General features: G+C 33.6%; 1 protein-coding gene across 3 annotated transcripts; it reads left to right on the top strand.

Moving 5' to 3' along the window:
- Positions 1-6710: 6710 nt before the first annotated feature.
- LOC122600078 (serine/arginine-rich splicing factor SR45) lies at positions 6711-13775 on the top strand. 3 transcript variants are annotated; one of them, XM_043772735.1, is made up of 12 exons: positions 6711-6952; positions 7104-7172; positions 8349-8437; positions 9352-9398; positions 9864-9944; positions 10023-10164; positions 10655-10895; positions 11321-11359; positions 12082-12201; positions 12793-12859; positions 12940-12977; positions 13483-13775. In XM_043772735.1, the coding sequence occupies exons 1-12, from the start codon at positions 6771-6773 to the stop codon at positions 13568-13570; spliced, it is 1203 nt and encodes a 400-aa protein (XP_043628670.1). In that variant the 5' UTR covers positions 6711-6770; the 3' UTR covers positions 13571-13775. The 3 variants fall into 3 exon arrangements, with proteins under 3 accessions (XP_043628670.1, XP_043628669.1, XP_043628672.1); XM_043772734.1 differs by having other exon boundaries at positions 10023-10206; XM_043772737.1 differs by having other exon boundaries at positions 6712-6952; positions 10023-10146.
- Positions 13776-17126: the final 3351 nt, after the last annotated feature.

The following is a 17126-nucleotide window of genomic DNA, read 5'->3' as shown; positions in this document are numbered from 1 at the left end:
ATTTGTTTTTTTTACCTTGATAATTTCACAAACATTTATTGTGTTGTTCATTAAGTCTTCCTGATTCAATAGATTATTCATGCCAAAAGTTAATGTTTATCCATGTCATCACAAATATCTCGATGTCATTCGGATTTTCATTTCATGTCATAAAAAATATCACACATGACACATTCTTTAAATGGTGCCAAGGCATACAACCTTCTAAACCGAGTTGCAAGATTGTCACCATTAAGCCAATGATCATTCCAGAATCTTGTCTTACATTCATTCCCAACTGTTCTTTAATAACATCTTAAGGGGGCTAGCAATCAAGTGTGCCTCACAGAATGAGGAACATATATTTGCCCATATATTATTACCATTTGTTTTACATAGGAAAGCAAACTCGGAAACATGAATCACATGGATGATTTTGAACATCACGGCATCCATGTTTTGAACCATATGTTATATCCATTTGTACATATCAATGCTAAATTAAGAGCATTCAGACCACCAAAACCTAAACGCCCACTTTTTTACCTGACGATCGACTTACATTTCATTTTCCGAGTTCGACCCCCCTCCCCTTCCTCCCTAATCCCTCCACACAAAAAATATGAAATTGTGATATTTATCAATCGAAATAAAGAAAAATAATATATCCTAAATACTTTGAATTCCTAAGTTAGAATCCATCATAGGCAACGCATTAGTATTGATTTTAAATTTTATTCTATAAAAACTTTGCAAAATTTATGATATATAACCATGGATGGGGTCTGACTCCAATTTTGGTACTATGTAAACTTTTTTAAGGGTATTTGTAATTTTTCCTACAAAATATTAATAAATAAAGAATACATACAAATGTTGACTTTTTTGTCATAATTTTCTTTTTTGAAAGTATATCACTTAGTTTGAAACATTAGTCTTGAGATAAACCTCTCTATTGATAGAGTAAAACTTTTTAGCCTTCCACTCGATCCATACAGTTCATTTTTCGAGTTCGACTCCCTCCCCCCCCCCCCTTCCTTACCACTTCCATCGGGAAAAGAATGCAATTGTGATCTTTACCAATTGAAATAGAGAAAAATAATATATCCTAAATACTTTGAATAATAATGTAACCATCAGTCATTGTATATTTTATTTATGTTCTCGATTATTCCATACAAGCGTGGGAGTTTAATCTAGTATCTAATATAGTGAATGACATGGTTTTTCTTTTATTAGTGATTAATAAATAGTTATTTATGTTAGTTAAATAATAATTAGATAATCTAAAAGACTTGAATGTATATAATATATAATATAACTAAAAGAGAGGGTTGGGGTAGACTTAACACCCCTAATCCTCCTCCTTTAGCCTAATACTCTCTTCTTATTAATCCTTAATTTTTGTAATAGTTATTTAATAAATGGCCGACCTTTAATTAATCTTATAAACAAAATACCATGGCGCTCTATTTTTTGTTTCGTTCTTAAAATACTTCGTATTGCATTAGCCTTTTTCAAAGCATTGCACTTATTAAATCTTATAAAAAAATCTTTATTATTATTATTATTGATCCCCCTCCTTTAGCCTTTACTCTCTCCTTAGTCCTTATTAATCATTTATTTTTGTAATATTTATTTAATAAATGACCGACCTTTAATTAAAAAATCTTATAAAAAAAATTTCCATGGCGCTCTATTTTAGGTTTCATTCTTAAAATACTTCGTATTGCATTAGCCTTTTTCAAAGTATCGCAGTTATTAAATCTTATAAAAAAATCTTTATTATTGTTATTAATCCCCCTCCTTGGCCTAATACTCTTTCATCGCCACCATCTCCCCATTGCCGTCGCATTGCGGGAACATAGGTCTTAAATAATATATATATATAGCGATAATAATAAGAATAGTAATAATTAATAATAATAATATCATCTTTTATAAAACATCTTAAAAGTATAACAAAATATATATAACAATTAAAGAAACATAGTGATCCATATGTAAAAGGAGAAAGTTTTCAAAAAGTTTAAATAGTATATGTTTCTCACGACGGAAAAACAATTATAAAATATCAAATCACATTAACTTTGGATCATGTGATTTTATCTTACATACAAGATCAAAGTTTACAATTTAATTTTTATCCATAAATAGTTAGCAAATTTATGTTACCAAGTATGTCGACATATTATTTACGATTTACAATACATAATTAAGAAGGGGATTTTTTGACTAATTATATAAAGTGAAAGTATTAATGTCGTCATTCTATAAACATGAAATAATTAAATTTGATTTAATGGTAATAAATCAAAGTTGGAACTCATCCAAGGGTTTCTATTTGTTTAGGGATGAAATTAGGGCCTTATTATATATATATATAGTAGATAGAATAAACAATAAACAATTGTTTTGAAATTTTCTATCATATGTCAAAAAATTTTGCTTTTCAAACACTGATGATAACGTTTCTTCTTTTCATGTGCAGGATCTCTAGCTAGTTCTTCCTATCCCTCATTGATGTAGACAATATCTATTTACATAGCATCAAGTTTATCCTGCAACCTTACGGTTTGTCATCATCAAGGACATCAGCTTTCCTTATGCATCACCCAGGCGTTGCTGACTTGCTGCCTTCCCAGGTACACATACTAAGATACAATAATCTAAGTTGTTATAATATTAGTATTAATATATCTGGAAATTTGCCTATTTAATATGAAATTTATTATACTTGAAATCAAATTGAAGAGGTTGTTGGTATTTACATATCATCATGGACCTACTAAGGTTGGTTTGTGGAAAGATTCAATGAGTCCCTTCTAGTGGAACGAAAAGTACCTTAATTAACTTTACGTTTAGTCGATGAACGCGGTTGCCGTAAATGGGTGGCGTTCACCGGAAGTGGGTGTATTCTTTTTGTAAGTATATGTATATACTCATTGTAAAATGTTTTTTTTTTACTTTTAAAGTTAAATTGGGTTCAATCCATTACGTTATATGTTATTTGAATTTGATACGTGTAAGTTTGTAAGTGGGCAAGCAATTAAGAGACATGTTTGCTAGATTGACGTGTTGTACTTTATGCTTGTGGCCTTGTAATTTTAGCTACTGATAGTACTCACATATATATCAGAAGTTGTACATGTTGCATGAAAATATGTAAGGGGCAAGATGTAAAGCAACTAAAAGTTTGCCATGACAAATAAAAAGTCCAAAATTCACTGTACTTTTCACACGTGTAACACTATAGAACCAACTAAGAGAAACTAAGCCAACTAGAAATCCAACTAAAGTTTACTGTAGTAGTTGTAATTGGAATTGTTATATATATAATTACCAATCACTATATCATATCTTCTTTTTTTCTTAGTATATATCGATTATCGCCCCACAAGGCCACAACCGTTTACACTGTCTCTCAATCTTTAAATTTAAATCTAAAAATTAGGGAGATCGAAATCATCATCCCTTAATTAATATCGAACTTTTGAGCAAGTTATAAGCTTTTTGTTCTTCTTTTTCTTGTCATTAATTGGCCTTGTTCATGCTTAAACATTCCCACCCACGGTACTGCTGCTGTCACACCACCACCACTTCTTATCCATCTTTATTTTTTTTTTAAAATCTTTATTTTGATTCGTTATTGAGGTTGGTGCCCAGCGGTGGTGGTCAAAACTTTTAGGGAGACGAATGATTGTCAAATGTGATGCGTGGAGACCAGAGTTCCGTGGTGGTCAATGGCAGAAGTTGTTCCCGGCGGGTGTCGCTCCCGATGGTTATTTCAGATCTGGTGTATGTATATATATGTATCACGTATGTAATATATATGTCATGTAAGGATGTGTTCTTTTTTTGGTGGGCTTTTATTTCGCCATAATTTTGGTGGTAATTACGAAATTGACATGAATAAGACAGAAACACAATTTGGATTGTAATTGTAAAAGCCAAAAGTTGTACATTTAGCTTTGACAATTGTAACTTGTACTTTTAGCTTAAAAAGTTGTAAAAATCAAGTTGGTTTTTAGTATACTAGAAAGGTACCCGCGCGTTACAGCGGTAATTTCGGAAAAAAGATGGTTAAATGTGCGGTACCTTTTTATTGCGTGAATGAACAAACAAAACACATGGGTTGTATACAATAGAAATACAAAGGCGATGCGGCTAATAATCTTAATCAAACGTACATAATGTATTATTCAACATACAAAAATGCTCATTATAGAAAAGATTATACATATGTTGCATAAAAGATTCATCAGGATCAAAGTTGCTTTGCTCAATTTATTCAATAAGACCAAGATGCTTCCTTGAGAAACAACCATGAACCATCCTGCAAAGTCTTCCACCCCCATTTCATTTTCTAGACCCATGGGTGATGACGAAGGCAACTGATGTACTTTTATGACAGATTGAAATCCAACAGTCATAAGAAGAGAAGAACTTGGGTCATACAATATTACAATTATAGCCAAACTCTCTGCCTCTGCTCAACATATAAGCAAAATTGTTTACACTCTTGTTTTATCTTTAATAAGACTAAGACTATAGAAGAAGAAGACTATAAAAAATAACTTGCAAACTGTCTACATTTTATTTGAACTTACATGTGCTTTCTGATTACTCTAAGTTGAGTTCCATATCCAGTTTCAATTTCAATTTAGTTTTTCACGTGTTAGATTACTAATTTATGTAGTGACAGTTGATTATAACGAGTTACTTTATCTAATGATAAAATTGTTATTAATATTATTATGAGAAATGTCACTTTTCTTGAAGAGAAAAAACCCCTTCTTAAAAGCTACTCCAAGTTCAATATATGTGGCATAAATAATAACAAAATAATACAATCACTTTACCCAAGCAACCAAAAACTGGTTACTACTGGGTGCTTATAATCAGTGCAAACACAATAGAAGGGTGGGAGGGTGAAATACCTTTCAAGAGCATAATTGACCTCATTTATCAAATTAGGAAAAGAAAGAGTTGATGCAAACTGAGATATTTTCTACATGCCAACATTGATATGATTTGAAAAGAAATTCTGTCTCCCCGGAAGATCTGTAGTATTTGGGGTGAAACTGGGATCAAAAGCATCAAGAAATCTAAAAGGTCCATAATCAATCATGAAACCCAATACGGGCATGTTGTTGGTATTCATGGCACACACTATGCCAGCTAGAAAGTATTGAAGTAATGTTTAGCAACGTCTGCCACCCAAGCTAAAACCTTTTAAAAATTACTCTTTATGTCCTATTACACAACCCACCCCAGTTTTCTACCTAAGTGATATTGCAAACAGAAAATTTGATGAAATGAAAAAATTAATCACATTATCTCCTGCCCCATATTATGATTCAGTAACAATAACAAAAAATCACGTTACCTTATCTTGTTGACTTGTTGGTTGAAAATAACTTCCCCTGAAAGAAAAAAATGCAATGAGTAAAATGAGCACCCATATGGTAATACAGAAGACTAAATATATGACTTACAGTGGATAATAAAGCAAAAATTAAAGAGTTAATCCTTGGGGGTGAGTAACAAAATCTATTGAGATTAGAAGATGACCCTACATTATTAGGCTTACCAAAAACAAATGACGATTCAATTAAGCTACACGGAAATGACGATTCAATTAAGCTACAACTTTTAGAAAAATCATTATATCGTTAAATATGAAAGTTAAAAACAACATGAGCAAGGAAAAAGACACACTTATTAATTTCTCACATAAAGATCATTTATGAGAATTTAAATCTCACATGGCATGATTTCATTACCAAGCATATACTCATATAAAGATCATTTGATTTACTTTCAATTAGCATACACTCATGAGTCATAACTCATAACCACATATAAATATATTGATTTTCGATTTTTAGGTTTTAATCAAAATAATACATGGAATAAAATATATTAATAAAAAAATGTATTTTACCTTTAATTCATATCGATTTTCGATTTTTAGGTTCTAATCAAAACAATACATGGATTAAAATATATTAATAAAAAAGATCTATTTTACCTTTAATTCACATAGATGGTGGCTCAATCGGCGGCGGCGGTGGGGGAAGTATACGGCGGCGGCGGGGGACGTATGTGAGGCTGAAATAACAAAGAATCAATCAAGGATAATCAAAATAAAACATGGATTAAAATATTTTAATAAAAACCCCTGTTGGTGGCGATGAATCCGGTGGCAGTGGTTGGTGGTGATGAATCCGACGGCGGTAGTCGGTAGTGATGAATCCGGCGAAAGAGAGAGGGGTTGCGATTTAGTGTGTGTGTGTGTGGATTTGGTTAACATATTGGTGGCGATGAATCTGACGGTGGTTCGTGGTGATGACTCGACGGCGGAGTTTGGTGGGAGAGAGAGAGACAGTAAGAAGATGTGTGTGTGTGGAGAGTAAAAGGGATAATGAGGAAGGGATAATGAGGAACGGAAAAGGGTATACGAAAAAGGAAAATGTCCAAGGACAATATTGATATTTTAAAGGCAGAAGTTACTAAAAATAGAAAAGGGTATTTTGCTTTATTAGGTAGTAGAGATAGGGTAAATTTATTATAAATATTATCATCGTGGTTTTCATTAAAATATAAGAATCACAAAAATGGGCCTAATAAATTTCCAACAATGGGCCAATAAACCCACAGAATGAAACAATCTTTCGTAACTCCACCCTCGTATAGTCTCTCCTATCTCTTTATCAATAAAAATCCCTTTTCAAGTCTAGGGTTTTGTATTGCCTGAAAACCAAAAAAAAAAAAAAAAAAGGATAAACATGGCGAAACCAGGCCCCCGTGGTCGCCCCTCCAGGTCCGGCTCCGTCTCATCCGGCTCACGCTCACGCTCTCGCTCCCGATCAATCTCCAGCTCATCCCGCTCATCTTCTCGGTCCAGATCTTACTCTTCTTCTTCTCGCAGTGCCAGTTCTCGCAGCCGCAGTCCCCCTCCTAAAAAAAGGTTTCTTTTTTTGTCACTTATCTCACTTTTTTATTGAAAGTTTTTGTATTTAATTAAATTTAGTGGTTTTGTAGTTTTAATTTTTTAGTTATATACAAAATTGTATTTAGGGTATTTCTTGGTAATGTTTATTTGTATGAATTTGTAATAGTTCTGGTGATGGAGCGAAACGAGGCCGTTCTCCCGTGCCGCAATCGAAAAAGGCGTCGCCTCCTCCAAGGTTACTATCTATATCTTGTATTTTTGTATGTATAGAGCTACATTTTGATTAATTTGATCGAACAATGCCACAATGAAAATTTACTCGATATTATAGGTGTTAGTTATTTTTTAAAATTGTAGTAGGTTCGGTGTGATATTGAGTGAAAATTTGACCGTAGAAGTTACGTTGTTGTGTGCTACTTTGTGAAGTTGTTAGAGTAAGAGTTTGTGTTGGCCTAGCTCTTTCTTTATATTATTTTGTTCTTTCGGAAGGTAAATCAAGGAGTAAATAGCTGGTCAACTATAGGGTAACTCCGTTATATGCCCGAGGTCAAAATTCGGAAGGGTGATTTTTGAGCTCATCAATGTAGGGAGTTTTAACATTATTAAATACGTATCCTCCATTTTATGCTTCTTATATTGCGGTTTATCACTTCTAATAAAATTCTGTAAGTTGAAATATTTAGTCGTTTTAGAGAATCCCCTGCTTTCAAAACTCTTCACTCTGCTTCGTACATATATGAAAATGTAACTAAATAATTATTGGAAGTTATATATGCGAACCCCTGCATGGGTCTGGAAGGTGGGCGTACGTGACATTGCTATACATGTGTCTCGGGTTTGAACCCGGTTCCCTTCATTGGCAGTGTCACCAGCTGCTCATTATCTCTGGACAAGTGATCTTGAATGCGAGATCTAACCAAGAGATCAACCCAGATACAATAACGTGTTTTATGGATAGTCGTTGATGATGTCTAGCAAAGTAAATGAGGAATAGATTATAGTGTTGCAACAATTTTGTGAGAGTACTATGGTGAATGATGATATATCCTGTAGATTCATGAGAAATAGTTTATAATGTATAAGGATATACCGAAATAGTTTTTAATGTATAAGGATATACTCCACTTGCAGTTTCGCACCAAAAGAGATGGACATCTTTTCCTAGTTGCTTATTGTTTCATTCGCATGCCTTCATTTAGGACTTATTATTTATTCAGATACAGAGCCTATATGTCTGCAGTCCATTTTTTCTGTAGTCATATGGTTTGCGCTTCACAGGCTTACCAATAACGAAATATTGTTATTATGATCTGTTTGTTAATTTTGTTGTTATATTTGTACATGGAGCTATTGTTACTGCTGTTTGTTTATTAAGGTTCTATAGCTAATTTTCAGATTTGGTTTCTTACAGGAAAGCTTCTCCAGTGCCCGAGTCACTTGTTCTTCACATTGGTCAGCTCACTCGGAATGTGAATGAAAATCATTTGAAAGAAATTTTTGGTAATACATATGTTTTGATTACAATTTGGATTCTTATATTTTGAGTTGTTGGTTTTTGAATGTGTATACAGCCTTTTAGTGGGGCACACTGGCACAGAAAATTATGAATTTTTTTGTTTTTATATTTTACTACAGTTTTTTAGTGGGGCACACTGGCACAGAAAGTTATTTCTTAGATTAGAAGCTTGCTGTTTTGGACTTCAAGGCTGCTACTTTCTAGTTGTTTGTCTTCAGATTTCAAAAAGTATTTTTATAACCTAAAGCAAAAACTTTTGGTGTTGCATTGACTTTAATTAAAAAAGTATTAGTTTCTTTAATCATCGTTCCAGTTATTAGGGAAGCAGCTACCGGAGATTGTTTTTTCTTGTCCAGTTGGCATCTGGTCCATATAAGTTAGCACTTGTCCTGCATAGTTTCATAAGGGACTTCCCAAGTTTATATTTTGTGTTAACAGCTTGTTAGTTCTTTGAGAAATTGACTTAGAACCCAAGTTAAACCAGGATCTTTCAACGTTCTTAATGTGAAAGGAAATGCAAGTACTCATTATTGGTCACATTTTTAATTTTAGACATTTGTATTCATGCATATAAGATGCCAGACTCATTTTTAGTGTGTATCTGCTGAAATCAATGTTATTGACCAGACCTCGAACTGTTCCAGTGGTCTGCTTAAGGTTTAACCAGTCTAACTGGTTGGACCTGACCATACCAACACCAGTCATTTGGCGTGCTGGCCAGATTCATGTACTCCCAACTTGGTGGTCTATAGGTTGAATCCCATCATGGCATTTTTAAAAGTTTTAAGAAAACTAGAATATGTGTATATAAATATTCATCATAAAAGTTTGAAGTGCTGTATTGACACTGTTTTCACCTATTGTTGGTTTCATTTAACATGCTTTTTCTTTATTACAGGAAACTTTGGTGAAGTTGTACATGTACGATTGGCTATGGATCACATTGTAAGATTTTAGCTGTACTTTCTTTAGTGACTACTAGACTTGGCAGGTCAATTCTTTGAAATGCAAATTGGACATTCTGGGTTCTAGTTTATCTTTAACATATTAAAACGGATAAATTGGAAGATTTATTTAAAATGAGTGTGTCAAATGGGTCAAGCTGTTCAAGTGGGTCAAAAGTGATGAAAATAATCAAAACATAAAATATTTAAATTACTTACGATAATCAAGAAGCATAACTTACCTGCCTTAATTTGCCAATATTGCCACTTCGAAATATAGAAAGGAGTTCGTGACTTGCCCAATCTGACCCTTCTGACATGTACTAAAATGTTTGTTATCATGACGCGTTAACTTACCTGCCTTAATTTGCCAATATTGCCACTTCTAGTGGAGACACCACAGATGCAACTTTTTTGTTTTTTTCAGTTGGCTGATGACAGGTTTTTCTGATTTGATTATTCTCAGGTTAACCTTCCAAAAGGCTCTGGATATGTTGAGTTTAAGGTCCGAGCTGATGCAGAAAAAGCGCAATTATACATGGATGGGGTACGTGTGATGTTGATAAATACTTGGTTTCGGGAACTTTATTCTTCATAAACTCATGTTTCTGTGGCTATATTGCAGGCCCAGATTGATGGGAAGGTTGTTCAAGCCAAGTTTACTTTGCCTGAAAGGAAGAGGGTATCACCACCTCCCAAGCCATTGCCCACTGTTTCAAGGAGAGATGTAGCTAGAAATGATAATGCAGGTAAAAATGATAATGCAGGTATTGATGCTGAAAAAGATGAACCAAGGCGTGTAGCAGCTGGTATGCTAGATGCAGGAAATGTTTTTTTTTATGAGGAAAAGGGGTGTTTGGATTTCCGTTTCAAGCTAATTATTTGATAGTCACAATAATCAGATTTTGATGTTTGGCTAAACAAATATCTGTATTAGGTTAAAATCTATCTAGGGGTGAATAGCTAAAAAGGTTAATTAAAATTACCAAACATCTCTTAGTTTACAGGGCATTTTTTCTTTCAAAAGAATGTCCTTTCCACTGATCATTTGATTTTGATTATTAAAAACACAATCACTTTTAAAATGCTTCAAAACAGTTGATTACCAGATTATCACCACGTCGAGCAACAAAAGCATGTTCAAACGCTGTCTTTAATAGCCTGTCCTGTTATAAGTATCTTATTCTGATTATTCAAATTTATCATTATAAAGTAATATGCGTTCTTTTTGTTGGACTAACAACGCTCTCTTAACAGGGTCTCCTCGCCGCAGACCTCCATCTCCATTACGCCGCCGGTCTCCTGTAGCTCGCAGAGGGTCTCCTAGGAGAGATCTGGAATCTCCTCCCCGCCGTCGTGTAGACTCCCCTCCTAGAAGACGGCCAGAATCTCCTTACCGTCGTGGGGGTTCGCCACCTCCTCGAAGGCGGCCTGCATCACCTCCAAGAGGCCGCTCACCTTCTCCTCCTGGAAGACGTTATAATAGATCACCTCCTAGGTATAGTATTACTGTTATTTATACGATGATGGTATTACAGGTGGCATAATGGGTGGTCAGGCAGGTTGGGTGACGGGTCATAACTGTAACTTTAAATGAAGGCTGAAACTCACAAACCTATTTGACTAATTTTTTTTTTAAATTGATGCTTGCTAGTTTGGCGTCAAAAAGTGTACTAGTACAAAAATAAATGGAGCTTTTTTTAATGAAGTGGTTTTCGAGGTTTATATGCATTTGTGTATGTCGGATGACTTTCATGGCGTTCAAGCCTTTTGCCTAGTTTCTTTTAATTGTAGTCCCTGTTAACCCTCTTTAACATGTTACAAATGGTAATGGACCCATTATTAAGTAAGTTGGTTGAAATTGCCACCTCTAGCTATTATTATTTTGATATAATCAATCCTAACTAAATGTATGTTTAATAGGGGTCCAATTCGAAGGCGTTCACCCCCACCAAGACGCCGGTAATTTTATTTTTAGTATTTAGCATATGCCAGTGTTTTATTTAGTTTCAATTGTTTATGTTAAACATTTGTTTATCATAGTATATATACATACATCCAGTTCACTTGTTTCCTGCTTAAATACATTAAATCTAAATATAGGAAAAATTTATATGAGAAAATGCTTAATGCCGACCTCCTGTGTTTTGGAGTATTCCAAATTTGTGCCTTCATTAGACTTGATTATAGACAAGCTGCTTCACAACAATTGTTTCACCTTTTGCCTTGCTTGTAAGTTTTGGTACTGGGTAACAGGTAATTATTAAAAAGTTGTCAAATTCGCTGGGTTGGCTTGGGCTGATTGGGCCTTCTGATACCTCTCTTTTTCTCTGTATGGTAGATGGTTATATCATTAAATATGACTGCAAGAGTTGTACTGATAAGGTTGAACTGATAGAACAATTTAGAGTATTTCTATTTCTACTCAAGGTTTTAATTCTGAACTTTTTGATTTTTTGGTGATAAAAAAACTAACTTGACCCATTTCTAAATGAATGAGTTGACACTGCTAGTCTGCTACCTATAAGTTTAGATAGCCTTGGAAATTAGCTCTTTAATCTGATCAATCAGTTCTGTATGCTTATATATCCCGTGTTTTAAAGTTTCTGTCATGTAAATGATACACCACTTGTGGGCATATTAACTAATACACTATAATTGAGTTTTGTTGATTTTGGGTGCAGTTCACCTGGACGAGCAAGGAGTCCTCCTCCCAGAAGATCTTCGTTGAGTCGCCGACGTAGTCGCTCACCACCTATCAGAAGGCCTGGCCGTTCACGTTCTAGATCAATCTCACCAAGAAGGTAGTGATAACTTATTTCTTCTGTCTGCTCTCTTTTGAGGGTTTTTTTAAACGTAGAGGTGTTATTTTAGACCAATCTGTGGATAAACAGATCAATTTTGTTATTAATTCGAACGAGTCAGACGATTCTAAAGAATATTTGCTTTGCATTAACCTCATTGAAATTTTCATGTTCTGGAAGTTAGATCATCATTGTAACAAAGCATTTAATCTAATCATTTTAATGAATTTAAGAATTAGAAAACATACTATGATGATTGTGGGTCGATCCGTCCTGTTCTGAGTCATACTAAAGCTACGTTACCTGTTTGGCTCATTGTCCAATGCTGAATAATCCACTCATTTTCCATCTGTAGTTCAAATTTTCTGATTATTATCCATCACATTAGTAAGTTTGCAGGACATTATATATGTCTAATGTTTTTTTGTTTTTGTGTCTTTATTGGGGGTTGATTTATGTGGTTATATTGACTAAGATACCTTTATAGCTTTGTATGTGAGGAATGGCTGGAAAAGCTTGAAAGTTTACATCTTTCATTTTCAATGGTTTGTAGAATATTGAATGACAGTGTTTGATTTTATATGTAAACAGGGCACGACCTCCTGTTGGTAGGCGTGGTAGGTCATCATCTTACTCAGATTCACCAAGTCCACGAAAGGTCTGACTCTTGTATCTAGCTGCTTCTTGCTTTGCCAATTCATTTAGTTCACACAAGCTTATCTTTTTTAATTGCAACAGGTGCCAAGGAAGGTATCAAGAAGTCGCAGTCCTAAAAGGTAAAAAATTGTGTTATGAAGTTCTTTTTCTTATGGGGAACATTGAAAGTTAAGGTGGCATGTGACATTATTTGGATTTTGGTTTTTTTCAAATAGTTTGATTCTATTTAGTAATCTTACTTAGCACACAAGCTGTTCATATAACAGGGAAAAATGTTTTGGGTCAACATTGACTGCAACCTGTTATGACTATTTATTCTACGCATCCGCTTTGCTACTCTAGTTTTAACTCCTTTGAAGTGCTGTGCGACTATGTTCCTTGAAGTTGACATTAATTATGTTTCTGGCTAATTTTAAAGCCAATTGCTATTTAATTGTAGTATTGGTGTTAAAATATGTTTATATTTTTTTTAGTGGTTAGAAAGCTATCCAATTATTATTTCTAGTTGTATATGATTGGTTTTGGTGTATGATGAATGATTTACTATTTATTTAAGTTTTGGTTTCCCCTGTTGTTTCTATCTAGTAATTTGATTGATTTTTGATGTGGTTTATGGTGGTGCAGGCCCCTAAGAAGAAGAAGCAGCAGCAGCAACAGCAGCAGTAGCAGCTCACTACCACCTCCACCTCCTCCTCCTCCCCGTAAACCTTGAGTCACCATGGATGGAGTTCTTTCCGGAGCATTGATTGTGATCTTATAATGTAAGCTAATATGAAGTGGGGATTCTGTTAGGTTTGTTCAGATAGACAAAACAAGACTCTGGTAACATGTCTGTTAGAACTCATGCGCTTAAAGTCTAGACCATGTGTATACTTCTTCAATCTTTACTATCTGGATAAACATATGAAAATTCTGAATGTCTAGGTCTTGGTCAAATTCTATAACTGCCCAATCATTTTTCATATGCGATTTTAGAAACATCGGCGGGGATGTGATTGTTGATTACTCTGAGTATGGTATTGTAAGTTGCATGATATGAATTCCTCCATTTGCCTCCCCTCCCCAAAATCCAATCTATTGCCCTTCGGCAAGGATAAGTTTTATGAGTAATATGTATTTTTTTTGTAAATCCAAAAAAGTATTCAACATTTAAAAATTGAATCTTTCCACTTTAGTCATTTTTAAGTTTCAACACCCATCCTTAAATTTCAACATGATCCAATTTGGAAAGAAAATCTGGCAAACCTTCAATGGAAATTTGGAATTTCTTACAGAAGGTTTTATCCGCGCTACTTGAAAAAATTGACGGCTCGTCACTTGGTGGTTCACAACTCTGAACATCTTTTTTTTTCTTGAGCCGCTGCCCCTTTAATGAAAAGGACATGAAAATACTGGCTAATACACCCGTCAAGCTCTATGTTGAATAGGGTTTTAGTTTGACAAGCTTCCATTCTTTATTGGATAACTCATCCCGATAATTAGCCTTTAGAAAAAGTTAATTCAGTTGGTGATTGCAAGTAAATATAGGTTTACCCTCAAATCAAATTTATTTCTGCACGTTTTTAAAAAATTTGCTTTGCTTTGTAAATTTAAACTTTGAAAAGGAGAAATAGAGAAATGATATATACCGTTAAAAAGTTAGCCTAATAATCCTTTTAGCAGTTAAATGTTTGACACTTGTTAAAATTTAAAGATTAAATTAGAGAAAAAATGAGTGAATACACTTTTCATGTAGTAAGATTGTTAATATCAAAGGATAATAATCTTTCTTAAGGTTAACACTATTATGATATATGTAATTAGTGAAGGTAAACTTTAAAACGGTAGATTGACAGGAATCGTCTGATCCCATGTGCCTTTTTGGCACCCGCATAACCCCGTGTTAAGATAGCGTCAAATTTAATAACCAAATACGATTTTTCACAGCCATGGGTTTGGCGGGATTCGAACCTGTGCCCCGAGGGGAGGCAGGCCACGCAAATGGCAACACGGTGAATAAAGATTAACTTTATGATATATGTAATCCGTAAATTTTTTCCATTATCATATCTCTTGATTTTAACGGATGTAATTATCTTGATTTTAGCGGATGTAACATATTTTACTAATAGATACTAATCAACTATATTATAAAATAAATAGCCCTCTTGTTGAAAGTCACATGGGAAAATTTTCTAAAATATTTTTAACGATTAAATTACACTATTAGTCTTTTATTTTTAAAATATTCTCATTAACCCTTTACATCAACTTTTATATCAATTATCTAAACCACTTGACGCCACTTCCACCACCAATGGCTGCCCTCACCACCATATCGTCGCCGCCACAACCACTACCGAAGTGCACGGGTACCGTGCTAGTTATCTTTTAGAAGTTATAACTTTACGACACATGTTATGTTATGGTTGTCAATTGATATCATCAAAATTTTTTTTTGTTACTTTTAAAATCACAAGTTATATGTTGAAGACAATGCATTCAATTTTAAAGCTCTAAGATTAACTGGATCTGAAGATATTTATAGGCAAAGAGCTTGAAAGGTGTGAATACCTTAATAATCCTTGCCAGCTGGGTGATATATAGTATAATGCCACTATTCATTTTTTTTTTTGTCAATGAAGGTCAGTTCAGGTCAAGAACACTTATGGTTTTACTCAAGGTCTTGAGTTTGATTCTTAAGGATGTTAAAAACTTTGAGGTTTTTCTCTCTTAATACTTGTAATGGCTCATGACCAACATCTCGTTGTCTAGAGTATGTGCAAGGCTTAACCATTATACGGTGAGGTTTCTGCGATATCGTATACCAACTAAATGTTTGAGAAAAAAATGATCGTTCTATCTTCAAGATGTACTTAGTGAGATTAGAATATAAAAATCTTTATAAAATGTTAGGAGGATAACCACTTAAGGTGGTTAGTCATGGTTGTTAATCTGTTATGTGTGAATATATATAGAACTTTCAAGATTTTGAATGTTACACAAATGACAATGACAAAGATTGTAAGTATAATGATAGTGTTGCATTCAAGTCCGTATGCAATGATAAAGCTAAAGCAACGTAGCCACCATGTTAAATTGTTGAGTCTTTATTCATAGAGTCCTATGGAGATATTTAATGCATTAAGACGCAGTGCTACATTTAGACTATGAGAGTATGAGGCGCAAAGTTCTTTTATTTTCTTTTCACGAGGGCATCTCCATGTGGTATCTTAGTTATTATGGAGCTTTCCATCTTATTTACTTGCAGCAAGGTCTTCAAAAATAAAAACTTTTCCTAAATTTTTTTTATTTTTATTTTTCTTTTTGTTTTTATGTTTGACTTTTTTTTTTTGGTGCACCCACGGCTCTTTTTCTTCTTCAAATGTAGAGTCCATTTTCACACGCCCTCCCCATCTTTTTGACATAGAAACCCCTCGGGGTAATGTTTCGGACGTTCTGGAGCAAAAAAAGTGAAAAAAAACCTTACTCCGAATAGTCTTATTTTTACGATTTATTTCTATTTTATCTTCGATGGTGACATGTATACAAACTCGTCTCTCACTTCATCTCATCTTTATATTATGAGACATATCATGATTATATGAATAGAGAAGAAATATCAATATATCAATTCTCTTAAAACACATCTATAATATAACTAAAAGAGGGGTTGGGGTACACTTGACACTCCTAATCCCTCTCCTTTAGTCTAATCCTCCATCCATATTAATCATCTAGTTTTTTAATATTAATTTAAATTAATTTACACTTTTTGGTTTTCCATCACCAATTTACACTTCAACCCCAATCTAAAACAATTAATTTATACTTTTTGGTTTCCCATCACCAATTTACACTTTAACCCAATTTAAAAATAATTAACTTACACTTTTTGGTTTCCCATCATCAATTTACACTTTAACCCAACTTAAAAATAATTAATTATACTTTTTGGTTTTCCATCACCAATTTCCACTAATTAATTTACACTTTTTGGTTTTTCATCACAAAATTTATAATTTCACCCAATTTAAAAATAATTAATTTACACTTTTTTGTTTTGTTGGTAATCTATAATATAACTCACGTACGACAATAAGAAAAGAAGCTATGATTAACTACAAAAGGTTTTTTTCTTTTTATATACTTTGCACATAATTAATCATCATTATTATTTTTTAACATTGAATTCTTATGTTATTGTTATTATTATTAATTCTTTTAATTTAGTTTGAAGTTCGTTATAACTTTTTATTCAACAACAAAAAATATGACCACATTAGTTC

Source organism: Erigeron canadensis, chromosome 5, assembly GCF_010389155.1.
Source record: "Erigeron canadensis isolate Cc75 chromosome 5, C_canadensis_v1, whole genome shotgun sequence".
Taxonomy (NCBI): Eukaryota; Viridiplantae; Streptophyta; class Magnoliopsida; order Asterales; family Asteraceae; genus Erigeron; species Erigeron canadensis.
Note: the sequence above shows the minus strand (reverse complement) of the source record. Positions and strands in the feature narration are given on the sequence as shown.

Coding starts and splice junctions, on each gene's coding strand:
- LOC122600078 (XM_043772734.1), top strand. CDS start 6,771: ATGGCGAAACCAGGCCCCCGTGGTCGCCCCTCCAGGTCCGGCTCCGTC. Junction 6,953..7,103: donor AGTCCCCCTCCTAAAAAAAG/GTTTCTTTTTTT, acceptor AATTTGTAATAG/TTCTGGTGATGGAGCGAAAC. Junction 12,860..12,939: donor ATTCACCAAGTCCACGAAAG/GTCTGACTCTTG, acceptor TAATTGCAACAG/GTGCCAAGGAAGGTATCAAG.